Consider the following 13,369-nt stretch of genomic DNA (forward strand, 5'->3'; position numbering starts at 1 on the left):
TCCTGGAGTCAGGTGTTGTAGTACTTTAATTTGTTAAATAGACTGTGGATACAACAGATGTTTACCATGTTGTAGCTGCTCTATAGCCATCGTGTCTCTTCTGTCATGGATTCATTGCTCTGTGTAGTCATAGTGGCATCCACTTTGACCATGGAAGTGTATGAGGAAGACTCACTGTCATGTTCTCTCATTTGTGTTCACCAACTAGTAATAACACCTTTCTCACTGTCTGACATTGACTCGTCTGCTCCAGACACAGTTAAAAGAAGCCACTGTGCTTAAGACTGCTAAGTGATTCCTGCTTTATGGGTAATTAGTCACTGATGTCCCAGTAGGCACCCTTTAAACCTTTAAATGACGCCATGAGGCATCTATTATGGAGCAACGCATGGAAACGACTAATATCCAAAGCAAATTGGTAACAGAATAGAATATAAAAAGTAAATGATCATAGAATCATGACTTAAGAATAGTATATTCTGGCTTGCTTTCAGGAACAACCATAAGATTGCTGATATGGCTCTGTCTTCATAATTTCCCTGTTTAAAAACGGGCAATGTCACTGCTACTTAATTTGAAAAGGGGTCAGGAGGTAATGCTGAAGACAACTTCGAGGTACTTCCAATGATATCTGCTGATACTGTGGTCTGAAAGTGGTCGGGCGAAAGCTGAATATTATTGGTCCTAATTGATGATAATTGGCAAAGAAAATGCAGTTTATCCATGATGATGAGTATTATTTACAAAAGAAATAATGGGGGGACTCTTATTGGTTAAGCTATTTTAAACATTTATATTGTCTGTGGGTGTTAAAAACATAGCTGTCATGTCATAAAGGCCTCGATATTTCCACCTGTGCAGTCGAGTGTGTACAAAATCATACGTGAAGAAGGGCGGGTCTAACTGTGAAGGTGCATCGCTTGATTGAGTCATTAGCCAATGAGCTTGTAGTTTAATGCCACAGGAAATCCTCCATTTAAAAACATGTTGTGGCCAAGATTTACAAAACAGACTGTTTTTATTCACTGACCCCAAATAAGTGACTCGGCCCATGAACTCCTGGGACACCACAGGAAATCTTTCTGTCACAACCATCCTGGTGCTAGTATGCTAGCAGTTGCTAATTAGTCATCAGTGCTGCGTCCAGCTGAAAATAACTGTAATGTCAGATTGCTGATATTTATTCATAAACCTTGGGGGTGCTCATAAAACCCCTAAGGGTTTTTTATTTAAATAGAAATAGAATTGTCTTTGTTTTTTGTGATGAATACAGCAGGTTGCGACACAGACCTCATGGGAGGCCTTCAGGGCAAGTGGTGCCTACAAACCAAACAAGGGTCTAAAAACAAGATTAAAAACTTGGGTTTCACAAATGTTTCTAATCTCCAGCAGTGTTCTGAACATGCATGTGTTTATATGTAAGTGTTTTCAGCCAAGCTGTGGGAAAATGAAGAGAGTTTGAGAGGTACAGTATTGAGGAAATCCACACTGAGGTGTTTGTACTTGAGGTAAGTGTTAAGGACAACGGTTTGGGTGGTTTCTCCTAGACTCACTGGTACAATGCTGTTCCAATAGCCATAATAAAAATACCAGCCACTCCAAATTCAATTGGGTAGCTAGGTGTAATTAAAGATGAGAGCCGTACTTACTGAGATCATAAAGCGTTTAAATTTATAAAATTGTAGGTGGAACTGGGATTGCACTCCATTTAGAGCACAGTTGTCGAACTCCAGGCCTCGAGGGCTGGTGTCCTGCAGGTTTTAGATGTGTCCTTGATCTAACACGGCTGATTTAAATGGCTGAATGACCTCCCCAACATGTCTTGAAGTTCTCCAGAAGCCTGGTAATGAACTTATCATTTGAATCAGGTGCGTTGACATAGGGTGAGATCTAAAACCGTGCAGGACTCGAGGCCTGGAGTTTGACACCCCTGATTTAGATCTTTCTCTGGTCTGGAAAAAAGGTTGGGTGTTTTTTTTTTTCTTTCTTTTCTTTTTTTTTTTCTTTTTCCAAATGCTATTTTTTAAAAAACAAAACAAAAAACCCCCCAAAGCCTTCTGTAAAGTTAGGGCATCTCACATTTAAACAGAGATTAGTAGAAACGGTTTGAATCATATCTGTCAAAAAGATTACAGTTTATAGATGTAAATGGGAGTTGCACAAAACGTTCCATGGAGTTACGCTCTCTGGACTGTTGCTTGTAAAATTACACGTGCTTCCCTTTGATGATCCTGTTAGAAAGAAAACTTCAAACACTTTCATCACTAGACGGATGATACCCAACTTTCTTTATCCATGAAGCCATTTTTAGGAGTTTTCCTTCAGTGTGTTATTTGGCTAACTGTTAAATCAAGAATCCAGTTTAAAAACCTCCTCACATACGAAATCTTGAACAATCAGGCCTTGTCTTGTCTTAAAGATCGCATAGTACCTTGTTCTAACAGAGCACTTCCCCCTCAGGGTGCAGGTTACCTGAGGGGGAAGGGATGTTAGTGGAATAGGAAACATGTTTTAGCTGTCAGGTCTTTCTTCTGTGGAACTAGTTTCCTTGTTTGTTTCTGTACTTTCAAGAGGTCTAGAAGTTTATTTATTGATTTAAAAAACAAAACAATTTCGCTTTCATTCACCCAACTGTAGCTCTTAGTTAAGCTGGCTTATGCAGGCTTAAGTGAGTCTGCATACACATTTCTGGTTGGACAGAGGAGGGAGAGGGACATTCACCCAGTCCAGACACGCTGTAAATAAAAGATTACATTCATTTTGGCACTCCCCATGTTAAAGCCTTAAGGCCACCATCATGATGGTTTCTCTGAGCCAGAAGTGATCCTGTTTAGGGACATGATGGAGGGTTGAACGTTAGGGTGGGATTGCCTCTGAGCTGAGGTTTATGGCAAGAGTGAAAGGGAAGGTTTGCAAGATGGTAGTGAAGCCTGGTGCGAAATATGGCTTAAAAATTAGGCTGAGCTGGAGGTAGCGATGTTAAGATTTTTATTGGGGAGTGACCAGAATGGACAGGATTAGAAATTAACATATCAGAGGGACTCATCAGTTTTTCCACCTTGGAGACAAAAGTTAGAGAGACGAGACACAACTGTCAGAGAGGAGGAAGACCACAGAAGATTCATGGATGTAATGAAGAAGAGCACACAGAGGGTTGGTGTGACCTTGGAGGATGCAAAGGATAGAATCAGCTTGAAGCAGATGATCTGCTGTGATGACCCTAAATTTACCAGCACAAGAAATATTGTTTGAAATATGAGCTAAAGTTGCGATCATACATTTTTTTGTTGATAAGCTCAAATGGAAAAGAAATAGGAAAAACTTGCATCGGCTTTGGCTTGCTTCATATAGCAAATCATGTAAGGTTTATATGATTTACTCATGAAAGTGGCCACTTTCTCATTACTTTCATATATTGTATTAGTAAGTATCCAAAACATACAAGTTTCATTTATATAATTTTTCAAGGTTTCTTATGTCTGTTTTCACTCTTGTCTGCTTTTCATACAAGTTTCACACAAGACAGATACAAACTTGATAAGATTTATAAATATCTTTTCCATATGGGAGAAGATGAGAAAGAATTGAGAAAATGGACAGAGACAAAAAACAAAAAGAAAACTCTTCTGTAGTGCATTTAATGTTTACTTGATGAAGAACAGTGTACACATACTGGTCCCGCTCTCTTATCTACCTTGTTTTTCTTAATGGAGCTGGTTTTAATAGTTGTGAATGCACGAGCGTAAAATGCATTCACAACTATTCAGTTGTATTCATAGTCTGTATGCGTTACTAATATTCTGCTTAACATACAGACTCCTGTGGTTCACTCGGTGTAAGCGGGGCCTATTATTTCTAATATTATTATTGTGCTCTGTTCCAGGAAAGCCTGTTTTAAGTAAATAAAGTACAGTTTATCGTGTGTGTGTGAGAGATCCATAGTCTGGGTAGTGCAAGGGCAGCAAGTTTAATCTGGTCCCGTCTCTCCACTGCAATCCTGCAGTGTTATTTATTCTTTATCTGAATGTGGGAAGGCTGCTTTCTGACTCAGATGTAGTAGGCGTTAAGATGATCACGAGGCTGATGGAGTCAGCAAAAACCTCCTCTCACGTAGCTCTGGATGACAAGGGGAAAGAGTAAAAATACATGGGATTTGTTATTCTAAATATTAGCATCAGGCTCAAAAACAATCCTTGTGATTCAAATTGTTATTTTGTCCTGTTACTTTTGAGATTCTGAAAATGGAGTACATACGAAAAAGATGTGTCCCTTCTTATTTCCAATAATGACAGACAAGTTGATGGATTAGGCCAACAAGAGTCTGCATGGATTGATGTTTGCAGACATAGTGATCTGTAGTGAGAACAGAAGGCGGACGGAAGAGAACCTGGAGAGGTGGAAGCATGCTCTGGAAAGAAGAGGAGTAGACTGATTAAGGTGGATGACTTTAAATACCTGGGGTCAACCACCCAAAGCAACGAACAGTGCACGAGACAGGCGAAGAAGAGATTGCAGAATGTATGGAGACAGGTTTACAAGACTGTTGAGAGACCTGCTATGATGGTTTGAAGATGGTGACACTGACATAAAGACTGCAGGCAAAGGTGAAGTTGGTAGGATTTTCATTGGGACAAGATTAGAAATGAGTACATGAGAGAAAAGGGAAGATTGCAGAAAGGTTCATGGATGTAGAGGAGGACATGAGGAGGGCTGGTGTGACAGAAGAAAGGGAGGCTAGGGATAGGGTGAGATGGAGTCCGATGATCCACTGCAGATGTGCACTGATGACGAGATGTAGTTACATTTCTCAGGAGATGCATGTCAGGTTACATTTTTGGTATATGGTTTCAGCAGGGTTTGCTGTTACAATGTACCTGGAATGGGAATAGTGTATATCACGATGATGGATTATCTCAATTTAATTCTGAATATTTACAAAACAAAAATCTTAAATTGAAAGAAGTCGAAGTTGAGCTTTAAAGCAGTCAAGCATCTTCTCAAATCATTTCACTAACACAAAGTCAAAGTAGGTCAAATTCATCCTGAAACCAGGTCAGAATGAAGTATGTTGAGAAAAAAACAAATCTAGACAAATGTCTGAAGATCTGTGTTAGACATCAAGTCTGAACCAAAGCCATGTCTCTAGTCTTCCTGTCACATAAGGGACCTAGTTCAAGTCAATCTTTGAAGTTGCTTAAGGTGATTCACATCGCTCAACTGCAAACCTTGTAATCCTTTTCAGCTGTGAGTGATCAAAGATTGGAACAGTAATAAGATCCAAACAATCTGGAGTAGAGAATCCGTTTATTAATACAACCCTACCTGGGTTCACAGTAGGAAATAAATAGCTCTACATCCATCAACCCTTTCTTCATTTTACACTGAACTGTCTATGCAAGTAAAGCAGCTGAGGTCATTCTGTGACTGAAGACTGAAGAGTGGCGGTGATGTGCTGGAGTCCCTTTGCAGGTTCAATAAACTCTTTTCTGCACATCCGACTGAAGCAAATTCAGGGAGTCAGTGTTGTGAGTGAAAACGGTAAACTACATTTCCACGTGGCAGAGAAGCAGCAGCTGGAGTTTCAGTTTGTGATAGAATAACTAATAAGTTAGAGCCAACCTAAACATGTATATTCTTCCGGCAGAACCACATAAACTCTATTTTATTTTACAATCATCTTTTGACCAGTCCGCAGCTTTACAGTTCAGAGATTGCTTGACTTGAGAGCATCTAACAGTGTCTTAAGGGCAGTATCACTACATGTTTAATACACAAATACCCCATTATTGTCCCTTTTCTATGTATCTGTACGTGTAGAGCGGATGCAGGGAGGGGGGCATACCCCTGCTTCTAAAATTAAAGTGATGTACACACCAACAAATCAATCATTGTCATCTAATAATATCAATTATAACATTCGGAGCTTTGTAAAACAGCTGTTGAACAATGTTTAAACTCTTGTGCAGAGCCACGCATAATTCCATCTATGAGCCCACAGGGTTGACCACAAGCCACAAAGTGTATTTATATGAGAAATTAGACATTTAGGGCATTCTCATTAACCTAATCATTTTAAACTTGAAAAATCTGGTTGTTGTCCGTGTGATGTGTCATAAGGATAAATTAGTAGGAGTGACATTGTTTTATGTATTAGCTTTTGTAGTGTCTTCCTGCGTCCTTTACGACATCATGAAATGAGTGGAAGTCACAGTGTTAAAGAAGGACTGCTCAATCCACCACATCATGAAACATCAGTCACAGTAGAAATACAGATGAACCACCCCAGGATAAGTTAGACAAACGAAACACACACGCACATACACACAACCGTCCCAGCACTTTATCCATGAAGCATTAAGTGAATCACACCGTGGTGATAATCAACACCGTCTCCTCCAGTCTAGTCGTTTTCGATCTGTCAAAAAAGACGGTCTTCATTTCCCTGCTGCTCCTCGGTGTTGGTCAGTCGGTTTTGAAGGCCAGCGTTGTGTGATTGTGGAGAGTTGAGGTAGTAGGAAGAGCTGTTGGTGGGGATGTTTCTGCGTGAAAGAAGTAGAGCTAGAAGAAAAGAGAGGAGATTGAGTATCTGGTTCAATGTAAAGGTGTCCTTCCATACATCTGAGATCCACGCAGCTCACCGACCTTACAGCCAACTGCCAGCAGTGTGTGCAAAACCACTATGGTCACTACTGTAGCCACCGCCGTCACCTTGGTGTCATCACGGACAACGGGCCAGAAGGTGAGGACCAGGACTGAGCCTGAGATCACCATGGCAATTAGGATCAGCATCCAGTGCAGCCAGTCATATGGTATTATCCACAAAACCTGAAGGTGACAGGGTGACCTTTTATTCAGCTAATTATTGTTTCTGCTTTGGTTTTTGTTGAAATTTACCAAAGTTTGACCTTTCCTTTTGGCAGTGGCCTGGGCCACAGCTGCCAATCAAAACCTTAAATGAATTATTCAGACAGAACATGTTATTCTTCAAAAATACTCAAAACATTGGGCAGAACAGACCTCTGCACTCATTCAAATGAAGAACCACAGGTGAGTTTTAACATTACGGCAAGTTACATAGAGAATGACATCAGAGGTTTCCGAAAATGTGAGCTATATTATACATGTATATCATGTATCATGGGTGAGATCATTTATACAACTTATTAAACCTGTAAACACCACAGATGTACTCACAGAGGTGGGGATATAGATAAAGAGCGAGTAGCCGTAAACACACACAGTCTCCAGGAAAGAATAGCCTCCAATCTGCCTCTCGGCCCCTTGCCTCCAGGTCAAAAAACCCCACAGCCCGATCGGCACCAGCCAGGCATACATAAAGATCACTACTGCAGCAATTGTCACTAAAGGCAGAGAAACAAGACAGAGCTATGCAGATCCAGTGTGCTACAGTGACACAGAGTCAAACTGAGACCGTGTGCAGCACTAACCTCTGTGGAACTGTGGTCTGTAGTGGAAGGTGGGGTTTTTCTGCTCAGCAAGGAAGGTGGACAGGTTCCCACTAATCACCACAGAAAACACCAGTGTGACACAAATCCAGAAGGGACCTGCACAAACGCACACTTATATGAGTGCATTCATCTTCTAATTCATCAATGTCAAAAAATTGATGGACACTTTGTTGATCCTTTGAACCTATGGGCAACAAACAGTTAAAGCTGGAATGACAATAAGTGACACCTGAACAGCTTTTTAACATGTATCAGAAATGCCTGAATCACATGAATTAACTGATACATTCAATAAGATAATAAAGACCATGAGACATTAAACACGTTTAGGATTAAAAAGAGGCTTACCTTGGTGCAAACCAACAGTAATCTGGCCCTTAATCTCCTACCTACCCACCTACGACTCATCTTCAGGCATAGCTAGAATCTAATTTCCCCTACCAAAAATCTACTTACATGCCCCCCATAAGACAAGGCACAGTGCAAAATATGTTCTTCCTGTAATACAGTTTAATAATTAAATGTGTCTTCTTCCACTTACCATACAGATCTGGGTTACTCCTAAGGTAGTATTTGATGAAGTTTCTCCCAGGCTGTGGCATCACTGACCCCTTCACTCTGTCCAGCACCTGCATCATGATAGGGTCAAACAAAAGAAACACGTAACTTCAAACTGACTGACAAAGACTTTATGTGTAGACAAAGTGTCAGGTAGATGTCAGGCATACCTGCATTGTGTCCACATCAAAGAAAGACTGATAATACTCAAAGGTCCAGAAGCCACCACTTGGTTTCTGCCCTCCTAACAGCTGGAAGCACAGATGTCTATCAGCTGATATGCACTCAAAGTAGAAACTCAAACTTTATTCGTGGTCCACACAACTTTTTTACCTCTGAACTCTCTTGCTGACCCTCCTCGTCCTCAGATAGGTCCAGCTTTACATCTTCTCCTGCTGATGCTGTTGTGTTGGGGGTGTTTGAGCCCGACATACTGAGTGTGGAGGCTCCAGGGTCTGCCGATAGCAGCTCTGCTGCTTCTTCAAACTCTATGGACGCACATGGGCAAAAGGCAGTCCGGTAAGCGCAGTTCTTCTGATCAGCACTCCCACAGGGACTAAATTCCCATAGATTTCATGTTAAAATGTCAAACTTGAGAGGATTTAAAAGCATATTTACAAACTGTTACTGAAAAAGCGATCTCAGTTTCTGTCTATGGTTTCCTAATTGATGTCACTGAACCGGACCGGTCCTGTTTTAATGATATTATCTGACAAAGAACACAACTTCCTGCAAGAAGCTTCCATACCTTGTTTCATTTTATTCAACAGCAGTGTTGTGCTGCTTTAGATTACATAGTGTTGGTATCAGCCTGCCTCACAGAGAGACAGACTTTCTGTTAAAGGTTTTTAAAACACACACTTTATTGAATAAGACTAGAAAACAAGCAGTAAGAGAAGTTACCAACACACCATGAAGGTGTTTCAATAGCCATGCTAGCATGCCGTTTAGTAGGTCAGAGAAAAGACTTAGTATTTGACACAGAATACACTGGAACTCACTGTGTGTCATAAATCAGCAGGATGTTCAATACATCCATGCATATTATGCAAATGAAAACAAGCATAATTTTCCTGCAATCTGACCCATAATCGCCCGTGCAATCTACACAATGTTACATGAAAGTAAAAGAAATTACAAGGAAGCAGGAAGAGCATCTTTACATACGACTGCGATAGCAGAGTATGGCAAGCAGATGTCGCTATTTGTCCTTTAGTAGATGGTTTGCAATCAACAATATTTTTTTTCAACGTTTTCAGGGCGATTTCGTGATTCAGAGTACTGTACTATGTGCTCTGCATGGTCACTGCAGTATAAACCCTTTTACAGCCAATTAAAACCCCTAGGTAAGGGGAGAGTCCAGTTTTCTGATTCACGTGGACACGACAGCTTGGTTTCTGCGTAAAACAGATCTCCCAACTACCTACCTGGAACTAACACGTGACACAAAGAAACCCAGGCAGAACAAAACAAGCAGAAATTTACAACCTATATCTCCTTTAAAGATTCTGTCACATTTACCTTGAAACTGTAGGTTGTTTGGACTAGCCATGTCTCCAATGGACAACCAGTAACTTCATGCAAGAGCTGAGAGAAAAATGAACGTTAGTAAAGAAATGCTATGTCGAACATCTGTTAGTTCACCGACAAGAGAACCACTTGAAGTTTACAGTTAATGTATAATATAAAAATATTCAATTTTGACGCTTTAAAATCCGATAAGAACAGGTGAAACGTACCAAAATGTAATAACCAGAGAGGTGAAATATGTCTTGGCAGTCTGTCCTCGCTGCTCAGCAGGACCTTGCTGCTGATAATGATGATATTGAATGGCGTAATATCAACCACTCAGCAGAGACAGCGAATCCTACGACTAGCTAATATTTAAATTGTAAATAAAGATAAGGTTAATATATTACAACAGCGTCTGTGCGGACTTAATAAAATGCTAGACATTAATAACATTACAATGCTAACACCTGTCTTTCACAGCCTTACAGGTCCTGCTGATACTGGAGTCATTTTAACACAGCTTCCGGTACACGTCACCGCGTAAACAAAGCTGTCACGTGGAAGCGCTCTTCAAAATAACTTTATTTGAAAGGTTCTAACGTTACAAAAAACACAAGAGAGTGCAGGCACGGTGGAGCGGATGGAGATGAGTGTCAGGGGTGATTTGTGACAGGAGGATAGCAACAAGAACGAAAGGAAGGGTTCACGCAAGGGAGTGAGACCCTCTATCGTGTCTAGTGGAGCTGTCGGCGGTCAGAAGTGAACATGGTAAGATTTCTGAGCAGTTTGGAGACCAAGTAAGAGAAGCAAGGTTGAGAAGAGTTTGATAGGGTGGATAATATATCGGACAAAGGATGCTGAAGGTGGAGCTGCCAGGCAAAAAGAAGGTGCAAGTGTAGTGAGGGAGGACATAAAGGGGGTTGGTGAGACAGACGAGCATGCAAGGGATTGGGGGAGATGGAAGCAGATGATCTATTGTGATGACCCGTAAAGGGACCAGCTGGAAGATAAAGAAGTAGTAGTAATAGCAGTAGTAAAAGCATTAAAAGTATTGAAAATAAGAAATAAATGGCAGCAAAGATGGGCCACAGGGGCAAACTAAAGCCATTCATAGACTATACAGGGAAAATGTACCAAAGCAAGACAATAAGAAAAGGGAAAAATAATCAACTGATGATCAACTGCATGTGCATATCAGGGAAATATAATTTGCTCAGTGCCAAAGGGAAAGGGGAACAGGAAAGCTGTTAAATAGCTTTCCTATTTAACAGGAAAGCTAGATCATTTCTCTAGCTTTCCTGTTAAATAGGAAAGCTAGAGAAATGATCAAACTAAAACACGGAAACAAGGGGGTGTAGAAGTTATTGGCAGTTATTGGAAAGAATTATTAATGGTGGGACAGCAGCATTTTTGAGTTATAAAGAGAGACAGAAATTGTAAGCAGAGATGAAATGTAATTTATGGTAGCAGGGTGTGTATTTGTAGGCTAATTCTTTCTGGAGTCTCGCACCACCACTCCAGCCCAGTAGATGGCGGTAATAAACCTTTTTGTTAGCTGTCAACCAACAAAAAAGAAGTAGCTGCCATTTTGACTTCATGTGAGGTCCCTGTCACTAGTTAAAATGTCAATTCTGCATGAAGGTTAAGAGTCTTTAGTGCAGAAGAGTCGTTAAAATGGCCTCGTTTCGTGTAGCGAGGATGATGTTCAGCTCTGCGGTGGAAGCAGCGGCGCCTCCGGGCACAGCGAGCCGCTGGGAGCGGCTGAAAAACAGCAAAGTAGGTGAGGAACTGAGGCACGGGTTAGCCACGTTAGCTGGATAGCAAGGGGGTTAACGGCCAGCTCAGTGGTAAACATAGCTTATTATAACGGAAACAGTCCCAGTAATTTTAATTGCTTAAATGACCATTTTAAACGCATTATTCTGCTAGTCTTTGTGCATGTTGGTTGCATGACAAAAACGGTGATACAGTATAGAGTTTTTTAATCCTCCTAACAACTATATGCCGCTGAATTGGGTTGTTGGTGTGATAACGTCATAAATAGATGGTGATTAGGTCACCTGACTCCTCTCACCTCCTGCAGCCGGCCAGTGTTTTTTTTTTTTTGTCATGAGGAGAGGTGGTTTACATCCAGGCTTAGTTTTTCGTCCTCTGCTCCCTACAGGTGTGTGGTGTCGCAGCCTGCTCTCTGACTACAAAGAAGCGTGCAGAGAGGCGGTAGTTGGCGCCTGGGAGAGACCACTCCGAACATCAGTGTATGTGACGCTGTTGGGCGGTGCCTGGGCCTGCTTCTACACCAAACCTGACCGCTTGTCCTTCGACGACGCCCTGCTGAAACGTTCCAACCAGCTGGGACTGCTGTCCCCTTGGATCCGCAGCGGCATCTCTGATGTCCATGTACAGAGTCTGGTGAAGCTCCGTAATGAGGGCCGCCTCCGCCATGCCAGCCTGGGTCTTCTGTCTGTGGTGTACTACGCTGACTACGACCCGGACGCCATGCTGTATGAAGCCCAGTGCTCTAACTTGTCAGTACCCTGGAGGGAGATCCCTCAGCGGGTGTTGGACATTGGCTTTGCTGGCAACTGGTGGATCCTTAGCTCAAAGATGAAGGACTATGACGTGAACGAGGATGAATTCAAGCAATTGCCGGTGCACATGCAGGTAACGTCAACACCCAGCGTCAAGGAGGTGGAAAGGAATGAGAAGTTGCACAGAGATTCGTGGTTACCAGTGAGCGTGGAGGACAAGGGAGACAAAAACTAAAGTGGTAGACAGACAGAAAGAAAAGTGAAGAGGAGCAGCCTCGCACTCACACAGCGGGACAGAAGCCTGACTGTGTACACACACACACACACTCACACCAATCTCAGCTGACCAAATGATGATTCTGCCGCTGAGACAGAGGAAACATCAAAGTAAAAGGAAACGCTTAAATTCCTTCTGACATGTTTTTGTTTTCTTACAGAAAATGTTGTATATAATTTATACTGTGAACCATGTGACAACGAGTCTGTCAGTTATTTACAGATGTTAAGGTGTAACATGAGATTTGCATTTGATCTGGATGTGACGCACTGATATGAACTCTGGGTGATTATTAAAGATCTGTCATCACTAATCAGACTGACATGGCTGTTGTGGATTTTGTGTGTGACTGTAGAGTTTTTGAAAGCACAAATGCTATTGTTGTATTTAATTATAACAAAGATAAAGGAAAAGAACTGCACTGCTGCAAATACAACCTTTTCTTACATCTAGTTGCAGTAAAACTTGAGAATGGTAGTTTTGAAACGTAACCATAACTGCTAATGACCAGAGGTGATAATAGATTCCCACTGAACAAAACTTTTATTGCAAAATCCTCAAGTCTGAAAAGTATTTTGTAGCAAAAAAGTGGAGGTAAAACTGCAACGCTGCGATGTAGTGAGGAGGTACAGAGCTGCATAATTTGGAAATACAATGAACAGAGTGTACAATTGGCTGTACACTCTGAACAAAACATGAAAATTGAGATAAAATGAAGCTTATGTGCTTATAAACGATTATTAGTCACACTATTAATATAAAAAAAAATGACTAGTATTTCTTCTCAGCTACCTGGTTATCCACACATAACCAAGCAATGTAGAGAGAAAAACGATTAAAACAAAAGGGGAAAAAACCCTGCAAAACTCCAGTGAATCTGAAGTCTTGGTGAGGTCTGTGGAACCTACAGTTAGGTCCAGAGGTGTTGGTAATTTGGTCTCTGTGCAGTGGATTTAAATCAAACTAAGAAGATGTGATTAAGGTGATTCAAATGTAATTCAAGGGGTTTAACATAAATATGAAGT

At 41.2% G+C, this 13,369-nt stretch overlaps 2 protein-coding genes across 4 annotated transcripts; one reads left to right on the forward strand and one right to left on the reverse strand.

Annotated features, from left to right (window-relative positions):
* Positions 1-5,287: 5,287 nt before the first annotated feature.
* On the reverse strand, positions 5,288-11,635 carry yipf2 (Yip1 domain family, member 2). 3 transcript variants are annotated; one of them, XM_082529604.1, is made up of 9 exons: positions 11,614-11,635; positions 9,549-9,614; positions 8,361-8,515; positions 8,198-8,278; positions 8,011-8,098; positions 7,449-7,565; positions 7,195-7,361; positions 6,643-6,825; positions 5,288-6,558 (listed from the first exon to the last, which is right to left on the reverse strand). In XM_082529604.1, the coding sequence occupies exons 2-9, from the start codon at positions 9,577-9,579 to the stop codon at positions 6,463-6,465; spliced, it is 918 nt and encodes a 305-aa protein (XP_082385730.1). In that variant the 5' UTR covers positions 9,580-9,614; positions 11,614-11,635; the 3' UTR covers positions 5,288-6,462. The 3 variants fall into 3 exon arrangements, with proteins under 3 accessions (XP_082385730.1, XP_082385729.1, XP_082385728.1); XM_082529603.1 differs by lacking the exon at positions 11,614-11,635 and adding an exon at positions 10,007-10,105; XM_082529602.1 differs by lacking the exon at positions 11,614-11,635 and adding an exon at positions 9,767-10,093.
* On the forward strand, positions 11,101-12,666 carry timm29 (translocase of inner mitochondrial membrane 29). Its single transcript, XM_082529605.1, is given in 3 exon segments — positions 11,101-11,319; positions 11,704-12,287; positions 12,289-12,666. Coding segments are annotated over 3 exon segments (732 nt in total). The 5' UTR covers positions 11,101-11,213; the 3' UTR covers positions 12,331-12,666.
* The last annotated feature ends 703 nt before the right edge of the window (positions 12,667-13,369 follow it).

This window comes from Aulonocara stuartgranti, assembly GCF_965226115.1.
Source record: "Aulonocara stuartgranti genome assembly, chromosome: 4".
Taxonomy (NCBI): Eukaryota; Metazoa; Chordata; class Actinopteri; order Cichliformes; family Cichlidae; genus Aulonocara; species Aulonocara stuartgranti.

What these genes read in the sequence shown, in the direction of transcription:
- yipf2 (XM_082529604.1), bottom strand. Translation starts at nt 9,579, where the DNA reads ATGGCTAGTCCAAACAACCTACAGTTTCAAG. An exon ending in AAACAACCTACAGTTTCAAG is followed by an intron (nt 8,516 to 9,548) that starts GTAAATGTGACA and finishes GTGCGTCCATAG; the next exon opens with AGTTTGAAGAAGCAGCAGAG. An exon ending in TTGATGTGGACACAATGCAG is followed by an intron (nt 8,099 to 8,197) that starts GTATGCCTGACA and finishes ATCATGATGCAG; the next exon opens with GTGCTGGACAGAGTGAAGGG.